The sequence below is a fragment of the Glycine max genome, chromosome 8 (assembly GCF_000004515.6).
Source record: "Glycine max cultivar Williams 82 chromosome 8, Glycine_max_v4.0, whole genome shotgun sequence".
Classification (NCBI taxonomy): Eukaryota; Viridiplantae; Streptophyta; class Magnoliopsida; order Fabales; family Fabaceae; genus Glycine; species Glycine max.
In genome coordinates, this window is record NC_038244.2 from 15,393,637 (window position 1) to 15,414,252 (window position 20,616).

Below are 20,616 nucleotides of genomic sequence, written 5' to 3' on the forward strand. Positions count from 1 at the left end.
GAACGTAGATACAAGGTCAAGAAATGGAAAAATCCAGAATTTTTAAAGCCTTCAAGAATGAGCATCCCCCAGAACGTTTCCAGAGTCTCTCAAACAATGCAGTTAAATGCGCTGGTGGCATTCCATTAGCGCTTAAAGCTTTGGCTTCATATCTTCATACGAAGGAACCCTGAGTTTTTGGGAATGTATTTTAAAGAAACTCAACAAGTATCCAAATGACAAAATTCACAACGTGTTCAAAGAGAGCTGCACTGGATTAGATGATCCACAAAAGAATATATTTCTAGACATTGTATTTTTTTTTTAAAAGGAAAAATGGAAGATCATGTCATAAGGATATTAGATGCCTGTGGTTTTGCGGCAACTAGTAGAATAAAAGATCTTAAAGACAAAGCTTTGACAAAGCAAAACAATACAAATGCATGACTTGCTGCAACAAACGGCTTTGGAGATAGTACGTCAAGCATGTAGAGAAGATCCTGGAAAAAGATAATGAAGCTCATGAAGTGATTAAATCAAACAAGGTAAGCAAAAGAAACACTGACCTTTTATAGGACATGTTTTAATATAGAAAAATTGATGTTATTTACTTTTTTTGTGTTTTGTCAGGGAACTGATGCAATTCAAGGTATAGCATTAAATTTGTCTCTCATTAAAGATTTGCTTTTGCATGCTGACACGTTCACAAAGATGAAAACCTTAAGATTTCTGAAATTTCACAACACCTTGGGTCAGAGTTCTAGTAATACATACCTCGACCTTCCTGCTACTCTTGAGCCATTTTCTGATCAACTGAGGTACATTGAGTGGATTGGATACCCTTTTCAGTCTCCATCACCTTTCTTTGCTAAGTTTCTTGTTGAGATTCCAATGCCACACAGCAAACTTAAACAACTTTGGCAGGGGATCCAGGTAAAGAAAGATAGGTATGTGCACATGTTTACATTTTTTTTCTTCCTTTTTTGAGGATTTTCCGTTGTGATGTCTCTCTCCTTTTGAATTTTTTACAGGAACTTGACTATTTACAGGAAATTGAGCTTGGTGAATGCAAACAGTTTGAAGAAGTTCCAGATTTGTCCAAGGCACCTGTTACAATTAATGACTCAGCCCAAAGCAATACAGAGCAAAGCATAATCAAGCATGGTGAGCAAGGAATAGAATCAAACACAGAAGCAATTCAGGGAGCAGAATCCAAGCCAGAAACAGGGACCAGCATGGAAAAAGCATCAAAGCCAAAAAGGGGAATTATTAAGCCTCGGTGCCTCAAGGATTTTGTGGAAAAATAGCTGGCAGGAGTGGTGCTCAGCATCGTAGCAGCAACGTAGCAATTCTCCTTTGTCGGCTGAGGAGGCACCATTCCGTTAGGAAGCTGATTCCTTTTTTGTTTTGGTCCTTTTCTCCAAGGCAATATGCCACAAGACCCATTAGAAATTGTTAGGAGCAGGAAAAAGTCTATATAAAGCAGAACAATGTATCTAATGGAGAAAAGCAATAATACAAGAGTTTTCCCTTCCCTCTCTTGATTCTGGAGGTGCCTAGACCTCGAACGCTAGGAAAGTTACCTTGATTCATAGCAAATTTGGTGCTTTCATTGTCACCCTCCCATGGCTGACCCCGACAAAGCAAGCCTAGACCGTATTGAAGATGCCATAGCCAAATTAGCAGCCACCCAAATCCATGTTGCCAACAAGCTCGAGGATCTACTCCTCCGTGTCGCCAACCTCGAAAACACAGCTCATTCCACCCACTCACCTTCTTCTTCCTCACCCAACCCTGTCATCACCACCTCACCCAACCATGCTCACAAAATGAAGCTTGATGTCCCACGCTTTGATGGCTCGGACCCCTCAGGGTGGATTTTCAAAATCACCCAATTTTTTGCCTACCATTCCACCCCCGAATCTGAAAAGCTTACCATCGCCTCCTACATGGAGGGCCCAACATTGGCATGGTTTCAATGGCTCACCCGTAACCACCAACTCACCACCTGGCCAAGCTTTCTGGAAGCCGTTGAGGCCCGTTTTGCGCATTCTCCATACGAGGACCCTACCGGGATCCTCTTCAAGCTCACGCAAAAAGGGACAGTCACTCAGTACCTGACGCAATTCGAGGCCTTGGCTAACCGCATTGTTGGCCTCTCGCCGTCTTTGCTGCTAAGCTGCTTCATCTCTGGTCTCGAGCCCGACATTTGCCACGAGGTGCAAGCCCTCCAACCCCTCACCATTGTCCACGCCATCGGGCTCGCACGACTCCAGGAGGAGAAGCTGGTAGACACTCGCCGGCCATTCCGTGGTCACGCCACCCAGACCTTCCCCCCACCACCGCCAACACACCCACCACCAACCTTACCTCTCTCTCCACCTTCCCTTGCACCCTCACCACTTCCTTTGTTACCAACTCCACCGAAACCACCACCTGTTCCACTAAAACTCCTCACCCCCGCCGAAATGGCAAGCCACCGCGAGCAGGGACTCTGCTTTAACTGCGAAAAAGTTTACGCGAGGGCATCATTGTGCCTCGCGTTTTTTCGTTCTTATCGCAGACAAAGACCCTAACTCAGCAACCCTAGACCCCTTTATACCTGACCCTAACCCGGAACCCGAAGACCCGCCCCAACCCGAACAGCCCAAGACCCAAATAAGCTTTTGTGCCTTAGTGGGTCACTCCGCCCCGGAAACTTTACGCCTTGTCGGCTGAATAGCGACCCACGCCGTCGTAATCACACCCACCACCAACCTTGCCTCTCTCTCCACCTTCCCCTGCACCCTCACCACTTCCTTTGTTACCAACTCCACCGAAACCACCACCTGTTCCACTAAAACGCCTCACCCCCGCCGAAATGGCAAGCCGCCGCGAGCAGGGACTCTGCTTTAACTGCGACGAAAAGTTTACGTGAGGGCATCGTTGTGCCTCGCGTTTTTTCGTTCTTATCGCAGACAAAGACCCTAACTCAACAACCCTAGACCCCTTTATACCTGACCCTAACCCGGAACCCGAAGACCCGCCCCAACCCGAACAGCCCAAGGCCCAAATAAGCTTCTGTGCCTTAGTGGGTCACTCCGCCCCGGAAACTTTACGCCTTGTCGGCCGAATAGCAACCCATGCCGTCATCATCTTGGTCGACGGCGGCAGCACGCACAACTTCGTGCAAAACCGCCTGGTCCGCCACCTGGGTCTACCAATGCAACCCACACCTCCTCTGCGCGTCCTTGTCGGGAATGGCAATGAACTTGATTGCCATCTCCTTTGCCCAGCTACGCCCATCCAAATAAGGTCACACATTCATCACTGACCTCCATGTGCTACCACTTTCCGGCGTCGATGTCGTTCTCGACGTTCACTGGCTAAAATCCCTTGGGCCAATTTTGACTGACTATAATACATTAAAAATGAAATTTGTTCATCATGGAACCATTATCGAATTACACAGTGACACTAACCGTGACCTCGAAGCTATCTCTTCCCCACAGCTCCGCCGCATGGTCCAGACTGATGCCATCAGTGATTTCTTCCATATTCGTCTCTACTCCCCAACTCCACCCTCCTCCACCATCCCCCCAGAAATTCAACCACTGCTGCACCAATTTGCAACCCTATTGATGAGGACATGAGGATTCATATCACCTATTCCATTCTCCCCTGTCCTTACCCCCTTCTCGCCCGACAAACCATCGCATACACCTTCACCCCACATCACCCCCAGTCAACGTCAAGCCCTATAGATATCCTTATTCTCAGAAATAGGAAATTGAGGCCTAAGTCTCTGTGATGCTTCAACAAGGCATCATTCGCCCGAGCACGAGCCCGTTCTCGTCGTCGGTGCTCTTGATCAAAAAGCGAGATGGCTCCTGGAGATTCTGTGTTGACTACTGAGCCCTCAATGCTTTGACCATTAAAGACCGTTTCCCGAACCCGACAATTGACGAGCTCCTCGATGAGTTGGGCGGTGCCACCTGGTTCTCCAAGCTCGACCTTATGCAAGGTTACCACCAGATTTTAATGGCGGAATCCGATATAAGTAAGACGGCATTCAGGACTCATCAGGGCCATTATGAGTTCCTCGTCATGCCCTTCGGCTTATGTAACGCACCATCAACATTCTAAGCAACCATGAATACCACCTTTAGCCCTTACCTGCGTAAGTTCATTATCATCTTCTTCGATGATATATTAATTTACAGCAAAACCTTGCCGGAGCACTTAGACCACTTGCAGACTACATTTGAAGTCCTCTGTGCCAACCACTTCTTCCTCAAGCTCTCAAAATGCTCATTCGCAACCGCCCAGGTCGAGTACCTGGGGCATATTGTCTCCAAATGCGGCGTTGAACCCATGCCAGTTAAGATTGAAGCAGTTCAACAATGGCCAACTCCCCAATCTGTTCGAGCCTTGCGCGACTTCTTGGGATTATCTGGTTTTTATCGCAAATTTATCAAGGGCTAGTCTTCCATTGCTGCCCCCTTAACCGCACTCCTGATCAAGGATGCCTTTCAGTGGACCGAGGCAGCTGACCGAGCCTTCCGCCAACTCAAGGACGCCTTGTGCCGCGCTCCGGTGCTCAGCTTGCCAGATTTCTCCATTCCCTTTATAGTGGAAACAGATGCTTCCGGCATGGGAATGGGTGCCGTCTTATCCCAACGCAATCACCCCATTGCCTTCTTCAATCAACAATTCTCCTCCACCCTCCTTCGTGCGTCCACTTATGTAAGAGAGTTCGCCGCCATCACTGCCGCCATTAAGAAATGGCGTCAATACCTTTTGGGCCACCCCTTTACAATCCTAACGGATAATTGCAGCCTGAAAGAAGTCATGGCTCAGGCTGTCCAGACGCCGGAACAACTCCGCTATCTGACCCGCCTCTTAGGCTATGACTTCACCATTCAGTACCGCGCCGACAGCACCAACTTGGCGGCGGATGCCCTTTCTTGGCGGGAGGAACCCACTGCAGGAACACTCCTCCTACTAACAATTCCCAATTTCGTTTTTTTGCAGGAACTCAAGAGTGAGCTCAGTCGTAATCCAACCTTCTTGGATTTCCGCCACCGGATTCAAGAGACACCTACAGACTACCCAGATTGCTCAATTCGCCACGATCTCATCCTGCAGAAAGGCCGCATCTGGTTACCCAAGGATTCTCCATTCATCTCCTCCATTTTGACTGAATTTCACACAACCCCTACTGGGGGCCACATGGGTATCGCCAAAACCTTAGCTCGTATTGCAGAGAACTTTGTTTGGCCAACAATGAAACAAGATATCAAGCTGTTCATCTCCGCTTGCCTCGTCTGCCAACAGACCAAGAACGATCATCAACGAAGCCCAGGCTTACTCTGCCCATTGCCTATTCCAGCGAGACCCTGGGAGGATCTCTCCCTGGACTTTATCGTGGGTCTTCCCCCGTATAAGGGTCATTCGGCCCTGCTAGTGGTCGTTGACAGATTCTCTAAAGGTGTCCACCTGGGGCTATTGCCGGCCCATTACACTGCCTTTGAGGTAGCCCGATTGTTCATGGAGATCTCGGGTAAAATTCACGGCCTGCCGCGAAGTCTCATCAGACAGAGACCCCCTCTTTGTTAGTTGCTTCTGGCAAGAGCTATTCAAGCTCAGTGGCACGACCCTTCGCATGAGTATTGCGTACCATCCGCAGACGGACGGGCAAACGGAAGTGATGAATCGCATAATCAAACAATATCTCTGGGCATTTGTGCACCACAGACCCACGACGTGGGGGCGCTTCTTGATGTGGGCCGAATGGTCTTATAACACATCAATCCATTCGGCCACTGGCATGACACCATATGAGGTTACATTTGGCAAGAAGCCCCCGAATATATACCGCAATACCTCGCCGGAGATTCCACGGTGGAAGCAGTGGATACTTGGCTCACCACCCGCGACACCATGATTCGGAGCTTAACTAAGAAACTACAAAAGGCGCAGCAACGAATGAAAGACATTGCCGACAAGAAGCGTTGCGACGTTGACTTTGCTGAAGGGGACTCTGTCTTGGTCAAATTACGACCTCGCAGACAGTCAACAGTTTCAGGGGGCAACTACACTAAGCTCACAAAGAAATTCTATGGCCCATTCAAAGTTATTCAAAAAATCGGCCCCGTCGCATACAAACTCGACCTGCCGGCCTCCTCCAGAATTCATCCTGTCTTCCACTGCTCACTACTTCGACCTTACCACCCCCATTCACCCTCACAAGAGACCCCCGCCACGCTACCCGCCTCCGCTGAAGATAACTACCCTCTCATAACTCCCCTCACCATTCTAGACACCAAATGGCAGGACTCAGGAAATGAGAAGAAGCTTATGGTCTTGGTGCAATGGGCAGGCCTTTTGCCGGAGGACACTTCCTGGGAATCATGGGCAACTTTGAAAGAGACTTACAACCTTGAGGACAAGGTTGTTTTCGATGAAGGCGAGAATGTTACAATTAATGACTCAGCCCAAAGCAATACAGAGCAAAGCATAATCAAGCATGGTGAGCAAGGAATAGAATCAAACACAGAAGCAATTCAGGGAGTAGAATCCAAGCCAGAAACAGGGACCAGCATGGAAAAAGCATCAAGACCAAAAAGGGGAGTTATTAAGCCTCGGTACCTCAAGGATTTTGTGGAAAAATAGCAGGCAGGAGTGGTAATCAGCATCGTAGCAGCAACGTAGCAATTCTCCTTTGTTGGCTGAGGTGGCACCATTCCGTTAGGAAGCTGATTCCTTTTTTGTTTTTGTCCTTTTCTCCAAGGCAATATGCCACAAGACCCATTAGAAATTGTTAGTAGCAGGAAAAAGTCTATATAAAGCAGAACAATGTATCTAATGGAGAAAAGCAATAATACAAGAGTTTTCCCTTCCCTCTCTTGATTCTGGAGGTGCCTAGACCTCGAAAGCTAGGAAAGTTACCTTGATTCATAACAGCACCAAGACTTAAATGGGTGAATCTCTCTGGTTGTGAAAGTTTGCGGTGTCTTCATCCTTCTGTTTTATCCTCCGACACGCCTGTTACTTTGATACTCGATAGGTGTCCAAAGCTTGAGAGAGTAGAAGGTGAGAAGCATTTAAAATCTCTAGAGAAGATCAGTGTCAAAGGCTGCTCAAGTTTGGAGAAATTTGCAGAGTCATCAGATTTAATTGAAAACTTGGATTTGAGCAATACAGGAATCCAAACATTGAACATATCAATAGGGCGTACGCATAATCTTAAGTGGCTCAATCTGGAGGGTTTAAGACTCGGGCATCTTTTAATGGAGTTATCATGCTTGATATCTCTCAAGGAGTTGAAGCTTTCGGATAGTGGATTTGTAATTGACAAACATCAACTACATGTCCTGTTTGATGGGTTAAGGCCCCTACAAATACTATATTGGAAGGGTTGTAGTAACTTGTTTGAACTACCCGACAACATCAGTGTCTTATCACAATTGCAAGAACTAAGGCTAGATGGAAGTAATGTGAAAAGGTTGCCTGAAAGCATTAAGAATCTTCAAGTGTTGGAATAAACCTATAGACCCATTAGAACTTCGAAATGCCATCATAGTATTTAGTTCCTGGTCTAAAGTTTGAGAAGCCATCACATAAATATCAAGAACAGAATCCCATCCAACTTTTATCATCTATTTACCCTTTTTTCCTCCACTTTTGAACAATTAAATGTTAAATTCCAATCTCTCAATAGATGCAAACACTTAAAAGAATATGCAACCCAGAGAAAATGACGACAGAATCAAAAGAAAAAATGACTATAGAAAAATAAGGTGGCTTTACTCATCAATTTCATCCTACTCCCCACTTTCCTGCCAAGCAGCAGAAAATAAATTGAATATTCCATAACCAGGCAAATAAGAGACAACTCAATAACAAGGAAAATGAGTGATTGCTTACCATTTTATTGTTAAATTCTGCCATTGCTCTATCAAATTCTATACGCTTTTCTGATGCTATATCATAGTATTTAACCTTCTCCTGTCAGATACAAGTGCTGTTAACATAGAACTCGGCCAAAATAATTTTTTCTATTTGCTAAGACCTAAATGAATAAACTATATGCAAACTTCATGCTCCATTTTGCCAAGTAATCAAACAGGAAGCAAACTTCAAAAACTAGTTTTATATTGATTTTGAATGAACATCAGCAAATGAGCATGGGTGCTAATAAAAACTTTAGGAGAAACACACCACAAAAGGTAGTTGTTGTGGTTGAGGGAGTCCAAGATAAAACCCCACGCACTATCTTGTCCTTCCAACAAGAACAACAAAACTTTATCCCACCAGATAGGTCAGCTACATGATGTCATTGAGATTGGTTAAAGACCAAAGTTTCATCAATGTTATCTACCATAAAATCCGCCACGCCATTCTGCCATGGCGCCACCATTTAACAATGCAAGAAATAGAAGATAATTACATATATATCTTTTTTGATGATCAATTCTGAGTATACCATTTTTCTAAAACTGAAGAACAAAGCTAAATTTCATGTACCCAATAAGATAATTTAATACTATAGTCTGAACCATAGTATCTTAATCTAATTCTGCATTAAATCTCAGTTCACCCCAGAATTCTATTCAGAAGACACAATTATGCTACTTCTGCATTACATCTATATGCTAAAAGGAAGAAAATGGGAAATAAAGGGATGAGCCCCTGTATATCAGTAAATATATCAGTTACCATTATTAGTATCTCAGCCTAGAAATGAAAAAGTAGTTACAATTAATTCCAACTGCTTCAAATATATTAATATAACAAAAATGTTCTTCTTCCTCACATGTCTAATTTGCTCAGTTTTCAGCCATCAGACATCACAATCATAATAACGCAATTCAAGTCAATAATAAAAAAGGAAAGGCTACAAAAGAAAATTAACCTCGTTAGTCATTGATATCCACTTCTTTCCAAATGCATTGCCAATCTGAATGAACAAAGGACGGAATAAAACAAAAAAAAAATATTACTTTGCAAATGATAATAATAGAGCTGCTAGTTTCACAAAAGAAGAGAAGTATAAAAACTTCTCACTAACTCTTAAAACAACAGGCAAACTTAAAAATTGATGCTTAAGTTTGTATTGGCTTTTAAGAAATTTATAATTTGTAAATGATTAGTTGTGCAACAATCCTTCTTCTTGAGCAATTAAGAGTATAAAATAAATTAGAAGAAATACTAATAGAATGGGATCCAGGCCTTGACTTTACATCTGAATTCAGCTCTTGAAATTATTTACGAAAATCCTCCATTAAGAATGAAAAAGAACTTACAGTAAACATAATAAATTTGAAGAGAAGACTTTCCATATAAGAAAGAAGCTGTTGGCTTTTAAATATAGCCACTATGAAAGATTCAATGGCAGCACTACATATAAAGTAAATAGCAGTATATTGAAGTTGAACATAGAACAATAAAACAAGCCAGAAGCAAGGAAAGGAAACTATCACAAGAAAATCATGTTTAAATGTCACAACAATTAAAGATGAATGGTCTTTTTTACTGTTCAACATGATGTGGTGAATGTCAATGCTGTTAAATACCGGCCATGGTGGCACAATGGCAGAATGGCGTGGCAATTTTTATGCCAACCGCCTCAGGAAATTTATGAAGGGAAGCCCATCATGGCGGTGCAATGGCGTGTTTATATGGCGGAATTTTGGCCTTCCAACAAGTTTCACCATTTGCCATTAATGATTAAATTATATATTTTTATAAATGACACAAAAACTGAAGTTAGTATTGAATTTTCCGATGATGAATATGTAATTCAGCCAAATTAAGGGACTCAAGCACACCATTTATTTTGGGTCATTAAGCCTCAAAATAGCATTTTTTTTCCCAATGATGAATATAAAATTCATCTGGCACCCACATATTAAGGACAACTCAATTATACCATTTGATTCAGGTCATTGAGCTTCAAAATACCATTTCTTTTTCCGATGATGAATATAGAATTCATCTTGCACTCACATTAAGGGATAACTCAAGCATACCATTTGATTTGGATCATTAAGCCTCAAAATATTATCTCTTTTTCCGATGATGAATATAGAATTCATCTTGCACCCACATTAAGGGAAACTCAAGCATACCATTTGATTCGGGTCACTAAGCCTTAAAATACCATCTCTTTTTCGGACGATTTATATAAATTTCATCTTGCACTCACATTTTAAGGACAACTCAAGCATACCATTTGATTCGAATCATTAAGCCTCAAAGTACCATCTCTTTTTTCGACAATGAATATAAAATTTATCTTGCACCCACATTAAGGAACAACTCAAGCATATCATCTGACTAAGGATCATTAAGCTTAAATAAGTATTGTCTTTTCCTAATATTGAATACAAAAGTCATCTTTCAGTCAACATTAAAGTTAAACTCAAAAACACCATTCAATTTAGGATCTTTCAGTCACATTAAAGTTAAACTCAAAAATACCATTCAATTTAGGATCGATGAGCATAAAAAAAACACCATCTTTTTTTTTTCTGATGTTAAATAATAAATTCAACTTGCAACTGGATTAAGTGACAACTCAAACATACCGTTTTAGTTTGTTTTAGGATAATTAAGCATAAAAAATTGCATCCTTCTTCAAGCGACAAATAAAGAATTCATCTCATAGTAGCATCAATGTTTTTCTGTTTTCATTGTCAGGGTCAACCTTTTAGGGTTTATATATACCGTAATACCTATTCTTGCACAATATCGTGCGTTCTTGAATAAAGAAGAACCAGACAGTGTAAAACCAAACAATGTAGCCAATAGGAAAACAATTTAAAACGAAAATTCCAAAACTATGGTTTAAAGAAACCCCCATTACTGTAGCAGACAAAGAAATTGCCTCAAAACATTAAACATGATTTTGGGACAAAGGGCATTTGCTTGAGGAACACACACCAGTTACCTCAAATCAACTCCGAAAAATATTTGGCAAAAGAAAGAATACACTCATAACAAAATAAGATCAAGAGAGAAAGAAAGAGATGTGGCAGTGATAAAGGCCCCAAAGATCACAAAAAAAAGAAGAAATTCAGACGAGTGACACGGCTAAATTTAGCATCGCAGAGTTTAAAAAGAAATTGACTGAACTCACCTTCATAGTAGTCCAGTCAAGAAGCTGATTTTCCCTTTTGTTATCTTCTTCTTCCTCTCTCTCATATTCTAGTTTCATTGAAGACGAAACCAGACCATACTGGTGGTGGCTGTGATTTTTGAATTTTTATATAAAAATTAATGAACGCGTCCTAGAAATGCTAACGTTAAAAATTCACCGAACAAAATATAAGTAACGTTAATGACATCTTCCTATGATATATTTCTTTGTACATGGGCCCGGGCCTAGGCCCAATTCCCGTCTGCAAAAAGTATCCTCTTTCGCCAATTGCTTTGTGCACCTAACATTTTTCTTGTGCACCCAGCACAAGATGCACAATTCCAAAATGTCCTTATGTAAAGTTCATATGATGGATTGCGAATCTATAATAGCCTCACCGATTTTTTTTAAATTTTTAAAAAAATATGTTTTACAAATTATTTTAAAACTAAAGGCCCATGCAAGACTCGAAAATGTAACTTTTACGTTATTATCAAAATTTATTATGAAAATTTACATGTGCATTAAATATAAAATAGAAATTTTAGTGTTATATATAGCAAAATTAATTATTTTATAATATAATTGATCTATTAGCTCAATTGGTTAGAGTGTTGTGTTAATATCTTGAAAGCCACATATTTAAATCTTACATGGACTATTAATTTCTAAAACATGTTTAACAAAAATTAAAAATCCGTAAGCTTGTGAATTACAAATCCGTTGCCAGGGTAATTTTGGAAATGATAAAAAAATGTTGGATGTACAAGAAAAACATTGGGTGGGCCAAGAAAAGCCCTACTCTTTTTTTATAAGTTAGCTAAATCTTTTATTCAATTACTTGGAAAAAAAAACAATTCTATTCTTTTAAAAATATTAATTTTTAAATGAAGCACTAACCGTTTAATTTTTATTTATTTTTCAGTTTTAAAATTGTTTGCATGTGTTGAATTATAACCTCAAAACTCAAAAGTTTGATATTTATATTTATAGAAGTGTTTGTTGTCATTTTTTTCGTATATTTCCTTTTTAAGACATTCCTAGCTATTTAAGTAAATTCTATTCAAAATATATTTATTTTAATCAAATTAGTAATTTAGTTCTATTTAATAAAGTTTAATTGAAGAAAGTGACAATAAATTCATTATAGTAGTAATAAACACTTTTTTATCATCTACTATTTAAAATGTTTATTTATATAAATGAAAATAAAGTAAAATGACAAAAATATAATATTTATTGTAATTTTTATAGTAATAAAAATAAAATTTTGATGAAAAATTTAAGTATTTAGTTGTATTAAGAGACGATGGTGAATCATATTTTTTCACAATATACAACTAAAAAAAATTATCGCAAATGATATTATCACTTAATGAGATTCTAACTCCATTATATTTTATTCATTTTATAGTAAATTTTTATTGTGAAGTTAAGGTTTAAAAGAAGTAATCAGGAGGTGTTCAATTCACTAGGATCAGCCTATGATTGAGGTAAATATCTTTTTATTTATTTTAAAAATATTTTTTAATATATGTTTACACTAGTTTGTACAGGTTTTGGGGGATTATTTGACTGATTCTCAACAACCAGTTTTATTAAGTAGACAGACTAGTCAACAAACTGATTTTCAATTGAATCGATCAGTTTTATTCAATTTTCAAAATAATGATAAAATAATTATAATTCAAACAACTTTAGGCTTCTGAATAAAAAGTTACTATTAATTTTTATTAATTAAGCCAAAAAACTAAACATATGGGCAAAAAGTTTAACAATATAACTCGGGTCATTCATCAAAAAGTTTAACAATATAACTCATTTTAAATAAATAAAAAAAGGTTGAGTGATCTTTGGTTTCAAATTTTCTTCTTCTAGAAAATCAGGTCATTCATTGACTGTCACACACTCAGTCACATCTAACATGTTGTGCTCGTGAACTGTGACAGTTGAGATAAAAATGAAAAAATAAAGTAGCGTGAAAGTGATATGTGATTAGATACGACAAAATGTGATTTTCAATGACTTAAAAGAAATTGGTGACTCATCTTTTTTTGTTATTGTACTATTATGACTCAATTTAAATAGATACAATTGAGTCATTAAGTATTCAAGTGTCAACGATAAGTCAAGTTATTTGTGCAATGTATGTACTCATATGTTGATTGTTGATGTTAATTGTTTATTGTTTCATGCCTATGTCAGTTTCGTGACTCAATCTACTAACAGGTAATAACTTTGTATTCCTCCTCTCAAATTCTCTCATTTTGTCCTAGACAGTAGACATCATTGTTCTCCTCCATGATTATTTATTTATATATCATTACATAAGTTGTTTCCATCTTTTTAAATAAATTCTCAAATTTAAGTATTGTAAATGGAAAAAGTGTGTTCTGGTTGTGTTGTGATCGAGTTTTGGTTGAGTTATGGTCGAGTTTCGACTGAGTTGTGATCGAGTTTTGGCTGAGTTCTAGCTGAGTTGTGGTCAAGTTAAGGTGAACTGTGGCTGAATGGAATCTCCGATCTCCTAACCCGGTGTCAGGGGAAGTACTTGCAAGAAAAACTCCGAAGATCAAGTCAGTTGGGTCCGAGGTGCTTATGCATTGATGTATGGAATGATTAAAATGTATTTTGTTGTGTTTTCTTTGGGTCTATATTTACATGTTCGACCTTGAGGAGGCTACATTGACTAACTAATCTTCTAAGTGTTGTGCACGAGTGTGGGGAGCTAGTGGTCACGACTTGCTGAGTTCATGGGTCGTACAATACATAAGCACCACTAGTCGAGTAACTGTTGGGTTCATGAGTTGTATGATACATAAGTCACCAAGCTTTGAGTTCATTATGATCGATAGAGTTTTATGTGTCATCTGATCACGATGGAGACCTTGGTCTTTTGATCACGTGCTAAGTTCATGGGTTGTACGGTACATAAGCCCACTAAACTCGCATGATGGGTATTGTTGAGTTGAATAAATTGGACATATATGTTATGCAAGTTTGAGATGAATTCTAATTTTCCTTACATATCGTTGTTTTATACTAGGTGAATGTTTTCTTTGAAGAAACTGAGATTCGGATTCGACTTCTTGAGAAGTGTTTGAAAAAGCTAAGGTTCAGATCCAACCTCTGGTCATTATTAACTAATCTCGACATATACTATTAAATACACTAGTAGATAACAAAATAGATGAACAAACATATGACTTGGGCAATGTATAGTGTAAAAGAATTTCATTGATGATTTAGTTCATAACGGATCATCCTTTTACATAGATACTCAGGTTAGCCTTGTTAAAACCTCTTCAGCAAAAACTTTTTTTTTTTACAAGTGGGAAAAAATACTGAAGTAGGAAAAAAAGTACGTTACTCGTTTTTAATTGTATTAAGACGTGAGTTGCATTCCAGGTCCTAGGGATGACCCTTCAGAACATATTTGGTTGCGAAAAGTAGACAATTCCTCTATTTGGATATATCCTGTTGCTCTCGCTTTGAGTTTGTCCAAATCTTTGGGTTGCTTCCGACAGAGATTACAGCGAACAACCTAGGTTTCAATGTTGTGATCGGAGATCTCTAATTTTGACAGAGACGACCGCATATTTCCATGAATAACCACAACGATTCGTTATTAGCTCGCCACAGATTGAGTAAAGCTACATATGTTGTGCGATAAAGACGACTAATTTCATATTGTAGTTTGAAACATTGGGCTAAGGTTGTGAATGAATCAATAGATCGCAGAGGTAAGTGTTTGTACCACATTAGTGTTGGTCCCTTGAGGAAGGTGGGGAAGACCTTACACAACACAACATTGTTGTTTGAATATAAGTTTACTAATAACTGCTAAATATGAGTTATTTTGATGATAAAAATATATTGAAAACATCTTTAAAAATATTTATTTAGCAGTTATCTTTGGCTTAAATATTAAGATTTGATATTTTTCTTATTTATGGCTTACAAATATGAAAAGGAGAGATTAAAAGAGAAAAAGATTGAGAAAATATCCAAAATATCAGGAAGTCTCAAGAAGATATGATTACAAGCAAAACAAATCCAAAAGATATCAAAAATATCAAAAAGGAAGATTTTTAGCATCAGGCCCAAGTTCACTACAACAACTATAAAAAAAGGAGTCAAATCAAGTAGAAGAAAAAACATCAGAGAACCCCCTCTCCTGGGTTTCATTTACTCTTTTTCTTTATTTCACTCCTCTTATCCCATCAGTTCTTATACCCCATCCATTGTAAAGCCCTCAATGGCCATGAGTGGCTAAACCCCTAGTTAGGGCCTGGGAGGCCTAAAAGCCAAGTGATGTATGATGTACTCACTATTTATCAATGCAAATGTGTTTTCTATTTTATTATCTTTTCTGCTTTTATCTTGCATTATTCATCTTTATATTCTGTTAGGGATTAGACGCTCGGGAGAAGGTAACTTCTTCTAAATAAGATTTAAAGAAGGTATGCATGCATTGGTTTTAGGGGTTAGACGCTCGGAAGAGAGTAACTTCTAGTAGAACAAAAAGAAAGGATTTCATAAGAAAATCATTGCTAGGAATAGAATGATTATTTTATGTCCATGCATTCTTGCAAACATCTAGAATTCATACTTCATGCATTTTATTTGTTGAGTCTTTGCAAAGGAATTTGAAAGATAGATAAATAAAATAGGCTTCATCCTGAGGAATCAGGGGCAAGTAACTGAACAGATGTGGGTAGAACAGAGTCACCTAAATTGATAAAGAAAAATTATAAACTCATACATCCTCGGCAAACAAGGCAGGCCATGTCCCAACCTTATCAAATTCTGATTTTATTTCTTTTATCTTCTATTTTTATCTTTTACTTTTCTTATCTTATCTTTTATCTTCTATTTTCTCTTATCTTTATCATACCTTAATTTAAATATTTTATCTTCTATTTTGATCTTTAAATCTTTTATCTTTTCTTTTAAATCTTTATCTTATCTCCTATATTTTATTATCTTTATCTTAATTTATTTATCTATTGCTTTTAAATTGGGTTTGCATTAATCTAAGTATAACAAAGTCTTTGTGAATTCGACACTCGAACTTCCGAGTACTTTACTATTTGTGACAATTTGGTACACTTGCCAACGAGTTAACATTTACCTGACTGGTATATGCGTCTAGATGTTCATCCAAATTTGATGTAGTATCATATCTTTCAATATTCAATGACTTCCAGGTTATGGACAGAGGTATGTCCATGATGTCATCGACAAACGGGTGCAAGTGAATGACATTGTGGATATTGAGGGACCTAAGTCTGGAGTGGATTGAGGTTTCCTCCCGATTACTGTAGGAGGAGAATTGAGTATGATTTTTTTGGTTTCACGTTTCGGCATGGGTAGGTGCTTGAAAGGATGGAGATTGTGGTGGGGGTGGTGGAGGTGGATGATGGATGACAAGCCTATTAGGTTTGCGTTCTCCTCCCTTAATCGCCACATGTCTGCTTCGTGCTTTTGCCTCGAGACCTCTAAGTTAGCCTAAATTTTCTTGCGTAATTGTTTTATCTGTGTTCTGATTTCCTGCATGGCTAATGTCTTCACTCGAGTGGAGCATATAGACGACTTGGGATCACATCTCTTTGTTGCTACCATCTTTGGTCCCATGATGGGTGCCAAATGTTCTGGTTGAGTTGTGGTCGAGTTAAGGTTACTATAGTTGAGTAGAATCTCTGATCTCATAACCCGGTGTCGGGAAAAGTACCTCCAAAAAAGACTTAGATGATCAATCCAGTTGGATTCGAGGTGGTTATATATTGGTGTATGAAATGATTAAAATGTAACTTATTATGGTTTGTGTGGGTCTATATATACATTAAGAGAAAAATTAGTTGCTTTTTAGCTGTTTTCCTGGGTAGTTTCGTATTCCCGGCAAACACTCACATTCTCTCATACATAGTCTGGTTTCTCTTGGATCCATAGCAAGAAAGGAAAAATTAAAAAGCCAAATCCCACTCTTATTTTCTTTATAAGTTGAATATGAACCAAACAATTAATTAAGCAACATGGCAAATGGAAGCAATGGCAAGCGTAGCAGCACAACTAACATCTTTTATATTATTCCCAACCCTTCTTCTTGTTCTTGTTCTTCTTTTTCTTTTTCTTCTTCTTAGCAACAATCTTTTGTAATGAGCAGCACCAGTTCGATCCCCAATAATCCCACCACATTGCAAATCCCGTTGTCCAGTTCTCTGGAACTATAGAGTCCTACAACAACTACGAAAACATGTCAACGGATTTTAGCCATGCAACGATTAAGAGCACTAGAACTGAGTATTCCTTCAACAACCTCGAATCAGGCTTGCAAACTTTCAGGGGCGCAGAGATTCTCTATGTTGACAGATCTAGCGCTAAACAGATTGCGTTTAGCTTACCTTGTTGGAAACCAGACCGTGCCGTGGCCCACTCTGGAACACTTAGCTCCTTCAACAACAGCGGAACCGGATCCCAGACTTTCGACGGTCTCAAGTTTAACTGATACGAGGTATTCGTGTGTGTGTGTTTTCATATGTCTCTACTTTCAATTTTACTTTTTTTTTTCTTTCTCTTTTTTGGTGGTGGTATTTACTATTTAGATCCATGGGCTTTAGTTGGGTGTGTATCTTCATTTCATATCCACTTAGGCTGTATCTTCATTGCTTGCCACACATATACTGCGTTGCGATGACTAATCTTTACACAAAAAAATCAATCAATAAATAAAATAGAATAATTTTTTTATAAAATTAATGTTATTATCATTAATTTATTTTTTTAACTCAAATTATTAATATTACAAGAAATATAAGTAAAAAAAATAATTGATATATATTAAAATGACAGTTTTTTTTTTCTTATATTATAATTATTATAGGACAAAGAATGTAATAGATATATACTTATGTTTTCTCAAAGTCAGAAATAGATATGCATTCCCTCAATCATACTTGGATGTTGGATCCGCACTCTATACGAGTGATATGATAACGACTTCAAAACCCTGTAGGGAACTAAATTAGGGTACCTCGTGAAACACTTCCATTCCACCCGAGGATGAAGCCCCCATCTTTGCAAAGGATGCCCCGACCTTTGGTTTGCTTCCCGGAAGGTATGTTCCAGGGTGCAAAATAATTACTTTAATATTAAGAATAAGATATCATATATATATATATATATATATATATATATATATATATATATATATATATACTTATACTTGCTTGCACTATTAAATAACTTTTTGTTAGATAATTTCATTCCGAATCTAGCTTGTTAGATTAAATATTGTTCTTATCGTATAGATCATATCAGTTAGTTTTAGATTAATCCAAAATGATTTAATAATTACTTTTAAAATTAATGACACCAATCACATAAAATTGATATACGTTAAAACTATCAAAATGGAAAAGCCTGATATATATCACATGATTTAGTACTACTGAATTTATGACACCTTCATTCTGAGAAGATAAGTATTACAATTTACAAAACACGGGGTATAAATTTATCAATATTTTTCATTTGATCTTGAATTACTGCTTTGCCTCATTTACTACCAGAGTGATATCTGAGAGAGTTTATGGAGCAGGACATATTAACACCACAACAAAGTTGATTCTTCATCAATCTTGTTCTCACATTTTTTGCAATTAATTGTAGCTTCCATAATTAACTCTGTTGGGATTCATTTAAAAGTTGTTTCCCAAGGTGCTTCCCTAATTAACTAGCTGGTGGGGCTCTAATAAGTAGAGAAAAAAAAAAACCAAAAAACATTCTTACAAAATGGCCCATGCAGGTCTCGAACCTGCGACCTTCGCGTTATTAGCACGACGCTCTAACCAACTGAGCTAATAGGCCAATTATGTTAAAATATAGTTAATGCCGCTATGTATAATATTAAAATTTCTAATATATAGGCAAGGGGCCGACCATGAATCCCAATAATTGGAATTTGGGGCATGGGGGGTATAGGTAAGACAACTGTTGCTAAGGTCGTATATGCCAAACTATGTTATGAATTTGAAAGTTGCTGCTTCTTGGAAAATGTAAGAGAACAATCGCAGAAGCATGGATTAAATTATTTACATGATAAGCTTCTCTTTGAGCTGCTGAAGGATGAACCTCCCCACAATTGCACAGCTGAAGTTGTAGGATCCAAATTTGTTTTGAGAAGGCTCGCAAATAAAAAAGTTTTGATTGTGCTTAATGATGTGAATGGTTTTGAGCAATTAGAATATCTGGCAAGAGAATTTGTCTGCTTGGGACCAGGTAGTAGAGTTATTATAACTACAAGAGATAAGCATTTGCTTATTCGAAGAGTTGATAAAATACATGAAGTCAAGGAATTGAACTTTCAAGATTCCCTTAAGCTTTTCAGCTTAGTTGCATTCAGAGACAGCAATCCTCAAATGGAATATATAGAGCTATCAGAAAGGGCAGTTGCATACACCAAGGGCAATCCATTAGCTCTGAAAGTGTTTGGCTTCACTTTTCCATTCCAAAAGTATAGAAGTATGGGAAAGTGCACTTAGCAAACTCAAGAAATATCTGAACGTACAAATCCAAAGTGTGTTACAATTGAGTTATGATGAATTAGATGATGCAGAGAAGAACATTTTTCTAGACATTGCATTCTTTTTTGAAGGGGAAAATAAAGATCATGTCATGAGGCTACTAGATGCCTGTGGCTTTTATGCAACTATCGGAATAGAAACCCTTCAAGATAAAGCTCTTGTAACTATTTCAAAAGACAATAAAATACACATGCATCAGCTGATTCAAGAAATGGGTTGGGAAATAGTTCGTCAAGATTCAAGAATCTATAAGACCCTGAAAGGCGTAGCCGATTGAGAGACCCTGAAGAAGTTTATGCTATCCTGAAAAATAATAGTGTAAGTGCAAGATTGTCAAACATTTGTTGCACGATTGAGTGTAGAAATTGCAGCTAGCTAGTAATATTGTTTCCTAACCATTATTCCAATTTTGATTTTGATAGGGAACTGATGCAATTGAAGGCATAATGTTAGACATGTCTCAAATTAGGGAACTTCACTTGAGTGCTGACATCTTCAAAAAGATGGCTAAACTAAGATTGCTCAAATTCTATTCTCCCTTCAATGGGAGATCATGCAAAATGCACCTTCCGACAGGTCTTGAGTCTCTTCCGCACAAATTAAGGTATCTTCATTGGAATGAATACCCTTTAATGTCCCTACCATCAACTTTCTCTGGCGAGATGCTTGTTCAGCTTCGCATGCCACGTAGCCATGTAAAAAAACTTTGGGATGGATTACAGGTATATCTACCTACGTACGTACATACATACATACAAGTATTATGCTAATTTTTATGTTGATTGAAATTTGAGGATTTCTGCATTGATGTTTCTCTTTAAATGGCTTACAGGATTTCGTCAACTTAAAGGGAATAGACCTTACTGCTTCCACGCAGTTGATGGAGCTCCCAGATTTATCCAAGGCAACAAAGCTTGAAATACAAAATAT

The 20,616-nt window shown here is 38.2% G+C and overlaps 2 protein-coding genes, 1 non-coding gene and 1 pseudogene across 14 annotated transcripts; 2 read left to right on the forward strand and 2 right to left on the reverse strand.

Moving 5' to 3' along the window:
• Positions 1–233: 233 nt before the first annotated feature.
• LOC100820624 (high mobility group B protein 14) lies at positions 234–11,273 on the reverse strand. Of its 12 annotated transcripts, none has more exons than XR_005892611.1 (7): positions 11,102–11,273; positions 8,876–8,920; positions 8,182–8,362; positions 7,888–7,968; positions 6,610–7,096; positions 754–1,086; positions 234–479 (listed from the first exon to the last, which is right to left on the reverse strand). XR_005892611.1 is itself a non-coding variant. In XM_014779103.2 (5 exons), exons 1-4 carry the CDS (start codon positions 11,177–11,179, stop codon positions 835–837), a joined length of 456 nt encoding a protein of 151 aa, XP_014634589.1. In that variant the 5' UTR covers positions 11,180–11,273; the 3' UTR covers positions 234–479; positions 754–834. The 12 variants fall into 12 exon arrangements, 2 of the variants coding, with proteins under 2 accessions (XP_014634589.1, XP_006585506.1); XR_005892613.1 differs by having other exon boundaries at positions 6,610–7,799; XR_005892608.1 differs by lacking the exon at positions 8,182–8,362 and having other exon boundaries at positions 6,610–7,799.
• A 5,723-nt stretch (positions 11,274–16,996) lies between these two features.
• Positions 16,997–18,251, forward strand: LOC100803739 (uncharacterized; annotated as a pseudogene).
• Positions 18,252–18,896: 645 nt separating this feature from the next.
• TRNAI-AAU (transfer RNA isoleucine (anticodon AAU)) lies at positions 18,897–18,970 on the reverse strand. Its single transcript has one exon. It is a non-coding gene; the product is annotated as a tRNA-Ile (tRNA).
• Positions 18,971–19,071: 101 nt separating this feature from the next.
• On the forward strand, positions 19,072–20,604 carry LOC102669071 (disease resistance protein RUN1). The gene is made up of 4 exons (XM_006586340.1): positions 19,072–19,624; positions 19,710–19,846; positions 20,109–20,262; positions 20,519–20,604. The coding sequence occupies exons 1-4, from the start codon at positions 19,072–19,074 to the stop codon at positions 20,602–20,604; spliced, it is 930 nt and encodes a 309-aa protein (XP_006586403.1).
• Positions 20,605–20,616: the final 12 nt, after the last annotated feature.